Raw genomic sequence first — 12,918 nt, forward strand, 5'->3', positions numbered from 1 at the left:
CATCCAGTTTTAGGATTTATCCTACTTAAAAGACACAAGGTCTTGCTAGAAATCATGTGGAGGAATGGGACTACATAAGAAATTTTCTCATCTATGCCATACACATAATCTTACAGTGTGTTAGGTGCCTGACTGCCCAAACATCGACCCTACCTAACGTAGAAGATCTGATGGGATGACAATACGCTGTGATACTTGTTAAACATTTGGCCAAAATCCAGCTCTTGGGTAAGGTAGGCAAGTAACTCCTCTACAGTCTGTTGCAATGACAGTAGCTAGTGTTCAAACACTAGTTGTCTTGATTTGTTTATAGTCTTTTTTTTGTAGCAATATTTTGTTTACTAAGTGATACCAGATATTTAATTTCTTCCAGACTTTCTTCTTATAGATTTCTCAGTAGTATAGCCAGGTAATTAGCAAAGACATGTTTATTTAAAGTTCTTGCTGTTCAGGTTATTGGAAGAGCTGATTGATTCCAGTGAAATAATTGGTTATGTCTGAAGGCATCCTAAAGAAATGTGCTCTTGGTATGATCAGAGAGGTGCTTTGCATGAACACTTAAGTAAATGTCAGTCTCTGTCACTCTGCTTTCTCTCTGACTGCTGCTGCAGATGACTGTGTGCATGACTTGTAAACTTCCTTTCCTTTCTTACAGGATGATGTGAGGCAGAAAGTACACCTGAATACCTTTGGCTTCTTCAAGGAAGGTTTCATGAAAGTCCATGTCAGCAACCTTTCACTGAAGCCGCCTGTGGGCTTGGATGACAAGAGTAGCTTATCAGTAAGTTACTTTGAGTCCAGTGACTGTATTAAGCTTTTAGTGAAGTTTCCCTTGCACTGGATGCCTTAACTTGTTTGAGGTGTCTGGTCCTAGATGGTGGTGCCATTGGCTTTGCTCCCCATTGTGAGCTGTTTATGAGGAGGTGTGAAGTGTGAGATTTATCCTTGAGGACAATGCATTCTGCTTTAAGGATAAACTTAATCGTATCCTCTACTGAACTCGATGCGCACATCTATAACCCACAGTGAACATAGTTTCCCAAGCAGTCGTCTGATGTGGGATTTTCACATTGCTGTCCTGTTGCACTGCAGTGCATCTTGTAATCATTGTATCAGTAGGTTTCCAGAACAGTGACTCTTACTTTTAGAGAACTCTAACATTACATATTATATGGCACATTATATTAGTGATTTTAATAGAGAAAATAAAATACCAGGGTAGAAAACAGATCTGTGCTCTTACTCTTCTGCACAGTTTGACCTCTTTAGTAATAAAAGTATTAAATGTTTTCCTCAAGCAAAAATATCTGGAAAAATACTGAAATAAGTTAAAATGTTGAGGAGCAGCAGTTACTCTAGATCAGTTTGGGTTTGAATCAGTATATATTTTGTTCTTGGTGGGTATGGATGAAGCTGCAAGTTTATTAGTTTTGAATAATTTTTCTCTCTCTAATTAGGTAATGAGAAAAATATCTGGATTCTGCCTTAAATGTAGGTTAGTTTATTTAGAGAGCAGTATCTTAGACTCTTTCAGTGGTGGTTTGGCTTCTGATACTAGAGAAACCCAAGCTGTTCTGATTTGATAGAGTCTTCTCTCAATTGTCTCATAGGTGGGGTTCAGTTTGGATCGAACAAGGAATGATGGGTTCTCCACTTACCTGGTAAGTAAGAAATGTGAATTTTTCTAAGATGGGGATATCTCATAGCCTACTGTACTCCAGGAATGGTTGGAAGAAAAAAAAAAATAAGGGGGGGGAGATTTAGACATGGGCAGATTGGTAAGGAGAATTCAGTTTTACAGCTTGCTGGACTAAGCATGGCAACTTCTACCTGGGGGGGGAACGCATCCTGTTTCTTATAAACAGGAGGGCACTTCAGAGATGTTTTCCTTATATGACCAGGATGAAGAAGTGGATTACTGTATCTTGAAAAAGAAACCTGAGCAAGATGTGTCTGTTGTAATCTTACTTCTGGACTTAAAAACTGAAGTGTGAGTAAACAGTCTACACTACGCTTTGAAGTTACTTCTCTAGTTGAAGCTAATATAACACTTGCAAAACTTCTTTAAGGGCTTGGAAAGCTGCTGTGCATGTGTAGTTTATTTTTTTTTAAAGGGTTGTGTGAGAGTTGAGGGGAGGTGAGAGTGAAAGAGAAAAATCTGCAGTATAAAATGGTCCAAGAATTCTTGCTGTATGTTGGAGGGATAAGGGGCTATAAGGCAAAAGAATCATACCTTAACTGTGCTGAAGGCATGAAGTTCAAGTCTTGGGTGACTTTTGCAGCTCTTGCACAGAATATGCCATTTTATTGTTTGTCTTGAATTATCTATTTTATGGAAGTACTTCAAGGCTGCATTGCTTTCTTTTGCAAGAACAAATGTAACTGTTAGTATGGAAACATAGTTTCTCATGAGACTCTGGTTACCAAAACTGAATACACTTTAGCTGTTCTTGTATTTGATATAAATGTGTAGCGTGACTTCTCCCACAGTGATCAGTTCAATGCCAGGCTGCTGTAAGTCTTGATCTGGTGCCTGCCTGTTCTATGGTAAACAAAAACCAAGTCAAGACAAGTTGATTTCCTTTACTGGGTGTATGTAGACTATGACAGATAACCTTTTTACGAATTTCCATTTGCTTTCATTTTGTATAAAAACTCTTTGTTTGTTTAGTGTGAAAGTACGGTTCTCTGCAGAAGCTTCTTCTTTGTTACCTAAAATTTCGTTTGTGTCTGAGGAAAACGTTACTGCCATAAGTACCAAACCGCCAAAAACTTCCGAACAGAGCAGTGATTCTGGTAAAAATCCTGCAAAGACCAGTGAAAATACAGACAGCAAAGGTAAGCCTGGTAAACCTGGCCTATGTGTGCCTTCACTGCTGGTTCCTCGTTGATGTGCATCCAGCGGTGTGTTGTGGTCATGTTCTGGGGTCCCCTTGGGATAGAACTTGATGCACTGTCTTGTGTAGACTTGTGTGTAGAGCTATCTTTTGGGCTGGAGTCTTTCCTGCTCAGTGGTCTGTGTTAGCCAGTTCCGTTGATCCAGCAGAGACTTAATGTGCCTGTTGGAGATCTACAGTACCTGTGAGGAGGGGTTGAGGTACTTGTTGCCTTTTGTCTGGCAAAAAGAAGGCTGGGGGGAATTTGGTAGCCACCAACAACTAGTTGAAGGAAGGTTAGAAGGACAAGCATACCAAGCTAATTTTAGCAGTGGCACACAATGCAACCTGTGGCTGTTCCTCCTTATTAAGTCTTGAGTGTCTCAGATAGGGTGTTAGGAGGGAAACTAAGACTTGCCTAGGTAGGTATTCCAGCATTGTAGCAGATCATTTGTGGAAATTGTAGAACCTCTGTCCTTTCTTTTAAACACTTGACTAACCAAAGCCAGGACCAATGTGATATAGTATTGACACTGGACATGCTTTGAGTCAGAAGTTGGATTAAATACCTCCACAGGTTCTTTCCAGCCAACGTTTGTATGTATCTAAAGAGTTGAAGTCTAGTCTGTCACTTAGAAGCTATGGGGATGGAGAAGTAACCATACCAGTAACCTTTCTTGGAGGCACAAATTTTTGGCTCCCAGACCAGCAGATGAAACTGTTTTATAATCTCAGCTCTGAGATTAGCTCTAGGCAGTTCATGTTATCCCTTCCTGGAAGAGTTTAGACTTCAGATGAGACTGATCTGAGGTAGTCTGAATCTGTCTTGGCCTGTCATGTTCACAAGCTTTGATATCACTGAAAATTTTGCACAGATGTTCTGACAAGTCAAGAACTAAAGCTGGATGGCGCTGAAGATAATTGATCTGACAGCTAGTCAGATAGAGCTAGCTAGTCTAGTTTTCCTTTTCCTTGCATTAAAAAGTGTAGCATGCGTATTGACAGCGCGCTAAGGTGTGGGAGCTGAAAGCAAGGCTTAAGTCTTGAACTTCTGCTCCCTGGTAGAATGGGATGACCTTGTGTTTGAAAAGCTTCTTACAGGAGTGTAGTGAAACTGAATTTGACATGCTTCTCTATTGAAGTCTCCTGTCAATTTAAGTTTCTGAAGTTCAGAACAGATACTGACTTGGCAGGTCATCTCTGCGTTTGGTTTGTGTTTTTACTGGGGCCTTGCTTAGCAGAGAGCTGAGAACTCTTTCCTTCTACAGGGCTAATTAAGACTTCCATATGTTTGTCAGGCGATGTATTAATGTTCAGATTAAGATTAGTCTGAAATCAACAGTACTTGGTCATAACAATGGAAGTCATAGCTGTTGACTGCATGAAACAAGGGTGTAGCCTGTATCTGGTATAGGTTATCTGCCTCCTGCATCTCTGTAACTGGAGGGGTTGGAAAGACTTCTTGGGTATGCTTTTGTGGAAGGTGTAATAGTAGAGAAGCCTGTCCTAGCATTTGAGGATGCATTCAGAATGAATGCTAGTTGTGGGAAGAGTCCTGGGAGAGTAAGAAGGGATGGGGAAAGAATCTCTGTTAATGATTATCTAGGAAACTGCTATGTAGACAAGTATAGGAGGATTTGATTAAGGTATTGCAATGTGTAAAAGGTGTTAGTCTATGAGGATATCTAAATGCAAGCACTCTAAACATATCATTAACACTTTTATCTCCAGGTAAGGAGTCCACACGAAGTACAACATCCTCCCAGGTAAGAAACCCTCCTGTTCTCATCCAGAAAGAACCTGGGGGAATATTCCCGTAAAGCATAGCCAGGAAGTGGAGAGTATTTTCTGTTGCTCTTGGCTTCCACTGTAAATACACAGAACACAGTTTTGAATGTCTAGATGGTGTAGCCAAACATGGTAGTTACCTGTTTTTAAAAAAAAAAACAAAACCAAAAAAACCCACAACCTAAAAGTTTCTTTTCCTTTTCCCAGAGCGTAGTAGAACAAGAACATCCTGTTCGCAATGACAGAGGAACTTTTTCATTTCAGGTAAGGTGTCTGTCGGTGTCTAGTCTTACTGTGTGCAGGCAGCTCCTTCACTGTACTACTTTGTGAAAAGCAAAAAGTCTGTTGCTCCCTACTGTATTTCCATTTCTTGGGTATAACTGCCTCTCTGGTAGCCCAGTAAGCTCTTGAGTGGATTCCTGTTAAGTTCTGGAAATACCTTTCTTCCTAAGGTGTGGAAGCTGTTTTAAACTATCTTTGGTATGATGCAGTTCTAAATATCTTCGCCTGTGAGCCTCAGCATATTAAAGTTCACTGTAATGCAGCTAGTGCATACAGATTTCTAACAACAAATAATCTGTGACCTGACTGATGACTCACTTAAGGGGAAGACACTCTGTATGGAACCAGATTAACGCTTTGTTTAAGCGCAGTGGTTCACTTTGGCTATTGGTTACTATAAAACAAACACTTTAAATTCTGTTATGTGACACAAATCATATTTCCACAGCTGTCCCAATTTGTATAGTTGGGGGAGGAATGGAATAGCTGCTTTAGGGCAAGTTTGATCAAAATTTTATGCTTCACTGTGTTAAATATACGACACTTCTTGTTATCTTTCCTCTGTAGTGAGCTAAGTTAAACACTGATACCTAAAGGCTGTTGATAAAGGTCTTGGATTACCAGAGTGCATAATCATAGATAGGTACAGTGATTTTGCGTCTGGAATTCTATTGCAGCTTGCAGATATGCTGTATCCTCAGAACAGTATGCTTGCTGAGAGGAACCAGCTGACCCTAAATGACTGACTTTTTTCATGCTTCAACAGAGATGGCTTCTTACCAGGGCAACCCTATTGTGAATGAGAAGAATGCTGACATTCCTATTCCTTATTTGCAGTTTTTTTTTAACATCAGCTCGGATAACCAAGAAGGTCTCTACAGCCTGTATTTCCATAAATGTGTTGGCAAGAAGAAGCAGACTAATGATCAGCAGCTATTTAGTCTTGATGTGAGTATAGCTTCTAAAGTATAATTAACTCATTCACTTAGACTGAAATGTAGAGCTTTCAATTCTAGCCTGTATACCAAGCACACACTGTACATGAGTGTATACGTGGGGTGGGAAGTGATTGAGTTGTGCATTTAATCTCTGTAGTGGCATTTCTTCAGAAAGCAACTACAGTAAGAAGAATTAAATTCTGGTTTTGGAGAGATGTCTGGAAAACTGAAGACTGCGTGTGGGCTGGGTTCAGTCTACACAGTTGTGACTAGATGCTGTAATGAAATGGAGCTAAAACAGCTGTTCATGTTTTGCTGTGCTCAAAAATCACACTTTTTTCTTTACACAATTGTGGATATTAAGGCTGTTGCTGCAATCTAAATTGTTGGTATTTGTGAATTCAGTGGTTTGCTTTTTTCTGCCCTAATTAAAGATGTGCATCTAACACTGTAAAAACGCATCTTAAAGGTAATATGTTATAGCAAATGTCCTATCCCTTTTAACATCCAAGGGTTCAGTCCTATGCTCTTTTGAGCCAGAGTGCATTATCACAGCTCAGGCTTTCCCTTTTTTCCCTCCTTCCTGCACTCATGCTGGCATCCATGCTGGTGTAGCTATTCTGTAATGACCCCTCTCACTGACAGAGGTAACTCTCGGCCAGATCAGACCCCTGAACTGCTTTTCACGTGGTTGTGCTGATGCTGCTGCAAGGGAGTGTGTAGGTGATAAAACTTAGCAGCCCTAACTGAACTCAGACTAGCCTACTTTAAATCTGCTTCTGAAGACGTATGTTGAGGAGACCAAGTTTTTGAGTTGCTGTTTGTTGCTGTGACCCACTGAAGAAATTGGAAAGAGAAGAGAACCTGGAGAACTAACCTGCTTGGTTGTATTTAGAGAAGCAGGACAGTTTCAGTACTGCCAACTAGTCCTGATGCATTATTTTAATGAAGTCCTAGCACACATAACCAAGCTGTTTAGGGGCATAAATAGGATGTTAAATAAAGCTTCTGTTTCCTCAGACACAGGGTAATTAGCTTGCAGCAGAGTGCTTCCTTTCTCTTGACAGGTAAAGAAATCCCCTGTAGTAAACCTAAGAGTAAGTTTTTCACCTATATATGACTTTCCCCGCACCTAAAATCAGGACTGTGTTAAAAAACCTGCTTGTTATGCAAGGTTGTAGGTACTGTTTCTGAATCTGAGGTGTGTGAACTCTGTGAAGCTCAGTATAGAGAACAACTATTTCTATGGGAAAATTACTTTGCCTTTCTGAATTACGTTGCCTAGCGGAAGCACTGGAAGGAACCTCTGTCCTTTTCTGCTTTTCAGGGAAACAATTGTTGTGGGAGTAATTTTGCAAAATGTTTTGAGATTCTTGAGGGTGAAGAGTTGCTTTTATATTTAAGAGTCTCATAACAGTCACCGCTTCAGAAAAAGCTAATCTTAAATGAGTGAATTTGTTTGTGAACCGTAATTGTTAACTTGGTGCCTTAACAAAATGTTTTTTTCAACTGTACACATAACACACCTTTACTATTCAGATAGAAATTACGGAAAAGAATCCTGAAAGCTACCTCTCAGCAGGTGAGATCCCACTGCCAAAACTTTACATTTCCATGGCTATCTTCTTCTTCCTGTCTGGGACTGTATGGATCCACATACTTCGTAAACGCAGGTAAGCGGACTAATCTGGTGTCAGTGACAAGTATGGGCCTACCTTCTTTGACTTTATTAGTCCTCTTATGCCCGATTCACAGTCAGATTTAATCACTTAAAACTCAAAATCTGGCTCAATATTGTATGCCTGGTACAGTTTATAGCTGAAAACAGCTACTTCCATCAGTATCATTGTTGCAGAAAGTCTTACGTTAAGAGATTCTTCATGTAGTGTACGTATTAAAATATATTGTGGCAACAAACAAATGGGAAACTCCTGTAGCTGATGGCAAAAGGAGAATGCATTTGAAAATAACCTGAAATAACAAGCAGAACTTGATGATTTTTTTTTTTCATGTGGGGAATGTCAGCTTATGGCAGTGGAGAGCTGTAAACCTTTTGATTATAGTCAAAAGTGGTAGGAATTCCTAACTGAAAACTGTGCTTCTTAATAGTTAAAGCATAGCAGCAGAAGCCAGAAGCACCTATAATTCTGTTTTGGCTTTACCTCTGCCTTAGTCTGAAGTTCATTTGGTGACCAGATTACTTGGTAGTCTGGAGTTCACTTGGTGTGGTATAGTGACTTGGTGGCGGAGGGTGGAGTAATACAGGTTTGAATTATGTTTGGCAAATTTTCTAACAGTTGTAATCTATATATGCAAGATCTTCCTATGAATTACTATTTTTAATTAACCGAAGTATTAAAAATCAGAGTTGTAGAACATGTAGTTCAAGTGTTCAGGATGTTGCAAAATCTTGGACTGCAGCATTAAAGGGAGTCCTTTTACACTAATAGTCAGCTCAGCGTGGGAGTTAGTTTGACATTTATAGGTTTTTAAGGAAATACCCTTGGGAACTGAAATTTTTACTGCTGGCTTTTAATTGATGCTTTTCCTTTTTATTTTTTTCTTCCCAGAAATGATGTCTTTAAGATTCACTGGCTAATGGCAGCCCTCCCTTTCACAAAATCTCTGTCCTTAGTCTTCCATGCGGTATGTATGATGTCTCTGCCTTAAGAAGTTGTTCAGCTAGGAAGCAGAAACATGGAATCCAGGGCATGCTGTTAGAGAAATCTGCTTTGGGGGGGAGAATGGGAGGGAGAGGGAAGTGTCTTTCATATTGAAGCATTGGAACTGAACTGCAGTTTTTTGGTGGAAATGATTCAGTTCTCATCAGCAACTTCTGATTTTAAATACAATTGAGATCATGGCCTGAAGTGATGAAGCAGCAAGCATATATGGGGCTTGAATGAGTTCCATGAATTGTAATGTTTTGGCCACCTGAGGCTGGCCTGAAAGCTTGAGCTATGGTGCTGCTTCAGCTATGTGGCTTATAGTAAATGGAAGCCTTGATGAACATTTGTGAAATTCTAGGGCACTACTTCATTTAAAGTATTATCGTGTACTGTAACAGACCTAACTTGATAAGCTTTAACACTTTCAATACATAAAGTCTCTGTTGAGTTGTATTGATTCTGCCTTTCCACTGGAAAGATCTCAGAAACAAAGGTAATGGCAAGCATTTAATCCTTCAATGTTTGTGCCAGCCTTGATCTTTACCTTCAGGTTCCTGATAACTGTAGTTAAACAACTGCATTTGTAACCTATTTATTCAATCATTGCTCAAGTTCAGTTGCATTTGGTGACTATAGGCTATCTAGTTTCACTGGAAAACAGATTCAATTCATTAGACTCCAAAAGTGTTTGTAGCAGTTAAGTGTGGGAAGGCTGTAGATTGTATGAGATATAGCCACTAACACTTGAGAAATACAGGAAATGGAAATGACCTCATGGTTGCTAAACAAAACTAGAACGTGTTGGGAGGAAGTATTCTGTAAGGTGTTACAGAGCTGAGTTTGTACACACTGATTGGCAAATGAAGCTTGAAGTGGCTGTCAGGCAGATCTATTTTATAGACATGGGTGGGGTGCTGATGAGAAGCTTGTAAAGTAATGTCATATTTTCTGCTTCCAGATCGACTATCACTACATTTCTTCTCAGGGATTTCCTATTGAAGGCTGGGCTGTTGTTTATTACATCACTCACCTGTAAGTATGTCAGAAGATCTATGTGATAGATTCAAACAATGAAACTGAATTCCCTGTGGGGCTGCCCGCCTCCCTCCCTCCTGAGCAAACTCTAAAATTGCTGATCATTTCGTACTACAGTCTGAATGACAAGACAACAGACAGCCCTGTGTGAAGGGGAAAGCTCTACTTATAGAGGGCAGCTGCAGAGAATTATCTGGGTGGAGGAGTAAAAGGAGAAGAAATGCTTTGCTTTTCTTTGTTCACACTAATATTCAAGTATCTAATTTGCTCTTGGTGTGAATGGTAAGAGGGTACAGCTGCCAGTGTTTTCTCCTGATCATGATGGTGAATGGGTGACTCCCCCAGGAAAAGATTGCATATATTAGCAATATTACACTTCATTCACAATTGTCATGTGATACACAGTTGTAAGCAAGTACATCTGCTTCACTGTTGTAGGATAAGCACTTGCCAAAATTATGAATAGCAAGGCATTTGTTTGGGTTTGTGGCTTTACTGACTGTAGGAGAGAACCTGGGCAGAAGAGGAAGTGTGATAAAATTAAGTGTCTCATTGCAGTACCTGTTTCTCTTTCAGACTGAAGGGTGCTCTTCTGTTCATCACTATTGCCCTTATTGGCACAGGCTGGGCTTTTATTAAACACATCCTGTCAGATAAAGACAAAAAAATTTTCATGATTGTCATTCCACTTCAGGTGAGGACTGAGCTGTGTCAATACTTGCTATCTTGTGGGAGAGCTGCTTGTGGAAACTGTAAAAGGCTGTGAATCCTTCACAAAATACCACGTAGTTACTGCTTGTATAAGCCTGTTGGTTACGATTTCAGTTGAGCTGGAATTTCCTGAGCCAGAAGTTATTTCTGTAATCTTTCCCTACTTTTCTGCTTATATCAAGTATGAGATAATGCTGATCAAATGGCGTCAGCAAACGAACAGTTTGCTATAAGGTAGGTATATTCGTGCTGGGGCAAAACTCAGGCTGCAAAAAGTACTGAACCAAAAGGCAGAGAAATTTAAGTGAAAGTTGTCACTTCTGAAATGCTTGCTGAATGGGCTTAAGAAAAAATATGGGAAAACAGACTTGTAGGTCCATTGGGTCTGAGGAAAACTTTCCCAGCGTGTTCAGAGTGATCAGTGCTTGTCTCCTGCTCCAGGAACTGAAGTAAATAGGAAGGCATCACTTCTATTCATTGTAGATAGAACAGCTTTTTCTGCCTTTCCAGATGGAATCCCTTACCCAGTTGCAAAACCAGAAATAGATAATTAGTGTTTGAGGCTCTTACAGAGCTCAGGTATGGAGTACAAAACATGGTCAATAACAGCTTTGAATTATTGGCTTAATTGGAATAATGCATTGAGACTGTTTGCTCTCTGTGTGAATGCAGAGTCCTGTTTCTGTATTTTTATCAACAGATTTTGCTCTTTTTATCTCTACTGATGCAGTAGATTTAGCATAGTATATAACAGAAAGGACTACTTTCTGAATGCCAGCAGAAATGAGTTTCAATCAGTTTTATTTCTGTAAATCCTGTAAAGATGCTGCTGAACGTGTGACTTAGTTGACAGAGTTGCAGAAGAATTCTTGGTGTAACTGAATGGGCTCTTTCTGCAACTGTGGGACAGCTTTTGCTGAATTGGCAGCTCATATCTAGTATCTCCGCAGAAAGGTTCTGAAACCGTTACGCATGCTTTGTCCTGTAGGTACTGGCAAATGTGGCATACATTATCATAGAGTCAACAGAAGAGGGGACAACTGAATATGGACTGTGGAAAGAAATCCTCTTCCTGGTAGACTTGCTATGTTGTGGAGCTATCCTATTTCCAGTGGTGTGGTGAGTCACTGTATGTGTTGTGTGGTTTCTGAACCCAGATGGCTTAAGCTGATTCTGAACTAAGGAATATTGGCTGCTAGTTAGAGCTAAAGATACTGCTAAAGTGAAAAAAAGTCAGTCCTTTGAAGTCAAGCGTTCTGTTAAGACTGATACAGTTAAAGTTAACACTTCAGTCTTGCGGAAGATGCTTGGTTTGGGATGTTGAAGTGGGGGTAAGGTAAGGTAGGTGGCCATGTAAGTGTGGCCAGCACGGTCCGGACTATAGGTGTTTTTGAAACTTGGAATTTGGCAGAAGTGCTGACTCTTTTATATTGAGAAATGGGATTTTGCTTTACTAACTGAGGTTGGAAACTAGGATGCTAAATTCTAAAATAATGGTGCTGTCTAAGGTCAGTGCTGCCTCCAAGCAGAATAGCTGCATTTTTACTTGACTACTTAGAAGAAATAATCCCACAGAGAGTATTTTCCTGTCCTTCCTTCCACTCTACTTGGCAAGAAATAATGTTGGTTATGTAAAACATGACCAAAACACAGATAATTCAGATAAACACTATTGTTGCTTTTTGCCAGTTAGGCAGAACATTTATCTTCTAAATTCATTTTAGTCTTAATTGGATAAACATCTGGATTTAAAGGGGAATATGAAGGAGCTTCTGGCTCCTTGGTTAGTACACACAGAATGTTATTATTTTTTCTCTCCAGTATTTTTCTGAAATGCAGAGTGAATATAAATGGCTGTCTAGTAAACATGTCATCACTCTAGAGTGTGTAACTCTTGTGTGTTTCAGAGAACTGTTTCATAATGCATGTGTGCAAAGACACACATAGATGTTGCTCAGCAGATAGGAGTAAGCTTCAGCTTGACTTGTGAGGGTGGCTTTCAGCTGTCCTTAGCTTCCCAGTTGTCCTCTGTGTAAGAGCAAGACCCTACACAGTCTTGGCGGCCTTCTGCCAAAGCTAGGAAATGTCTCCCAAGAAACTTGCACTACCCACTTGTCCCTTCCCCCACTCTACGTCAAAATGCTGCAGCTTTTCTCAGGTTGAGAGCATTTGGGTATGGTAAATAAAACTGCAGCAATATTAACTTCAATTTTAGAAAGACTCTAATTTCCTGTGGTAAAGCTGACTTTTACAGTCACAGCTCTTGCTACCTAATGTTAGAATCCATATGTCCTACCTAGTGATATGCTGGTACAAAACTTGCTTTCCATAAAGGAATTGTATCTGAAGAACAAATGCATTTGGGTGAGCTGTCCTGTAACTGTTTATAGTGTTCCTGCATTGTCATGGTACCAACACAAACGGGCAGTGAAGCCCAGAACATAAAATCCTGCCCCTTCTTCATCTGGATAGTGTCACTACAGCTGGTGGGATGACTCATGTGAGCAAGGTGACTAAGACTTGGCCCTTGAATTTACATTCCTGCAGGGTAGCTTCTCTTATATAAGTTGCTTATGTAGACATGTAAGCTGTAATGAACTGTTTAAATGAAAGGAGCTT

At 40.0% G+C, this 12,918-nt stretch overlaps 1 protein-coding gene across 2 annotated transcripts in view; it reads left to right on the forward strand.

Annotated features, from left to right (window-relative positions):
• Positions 1-12,918, forward strand: part of GPR107 (G protein-coupled receptor 107) — a 36,074-nt gene that overhangs the window by 4,886 nt on the left and 18,270 nt on the right. For both annotated transcript variants that reach the window (XM_075112512.1, XM_075112511.1), the window contains exons 2-13: positions 656-781; positions 1,611-1,661; positions 1,902-1,990; positions 2,672-2,838; positions 4,608-4,642; positions 4,872-4,928; positions 5,784-5,894; positions 7,424-7,557; positions 8,455-8,530; positions 9,512-9,585; positions 10,165-10,282; positions 11,288-11,418. In XM_075112512.1, the coding sequence (XP_074968613.1) occupies positions 656-781; positions 1,611-1,661; positions 1,902-1,990; positions 2,672-2,838; positions 4,608-4,642; positions 4,872-4,928; positions 5,784-5,894; positions 7,424-7,557; positions 8,455-8,530; positions 9,512-9,585; positions 10,165-10,282; positions 11,288-11,418 (1,169 nt within the window). The remainder of the gene's footprint in view (positions 1-655; positions 782-1,610; positions 1,662-1,901; positions 1,991-2,671; positions 2,839-4,607; positions 4,643-4,871; positions 4,929-5,783; positions 5,895-7,423; positions 7,558-8,454; positions 8,531-9,511; positions 9,586-10,164; positions 10,283-11,287; positions 11,419-12,918) is intronic.

The sequence above is a fragment of the Phalacrocorax aristotelis genome, chromosome 17 (genome assembly GCF_949628215.1).
Source record: "Phalacrocorax aristotelis chromosome 17, bGulAri2.1, whole genome shotgun sequence".
In the NCBI taxonomy this organism is placed as follows: domain Eukaryota; kingdom Metazoa; phylum Chordata; class Aves; order Suliformes; family Phalacrocoracidae; genus Phalacrocorax; species Phalacrocorax aristotelis.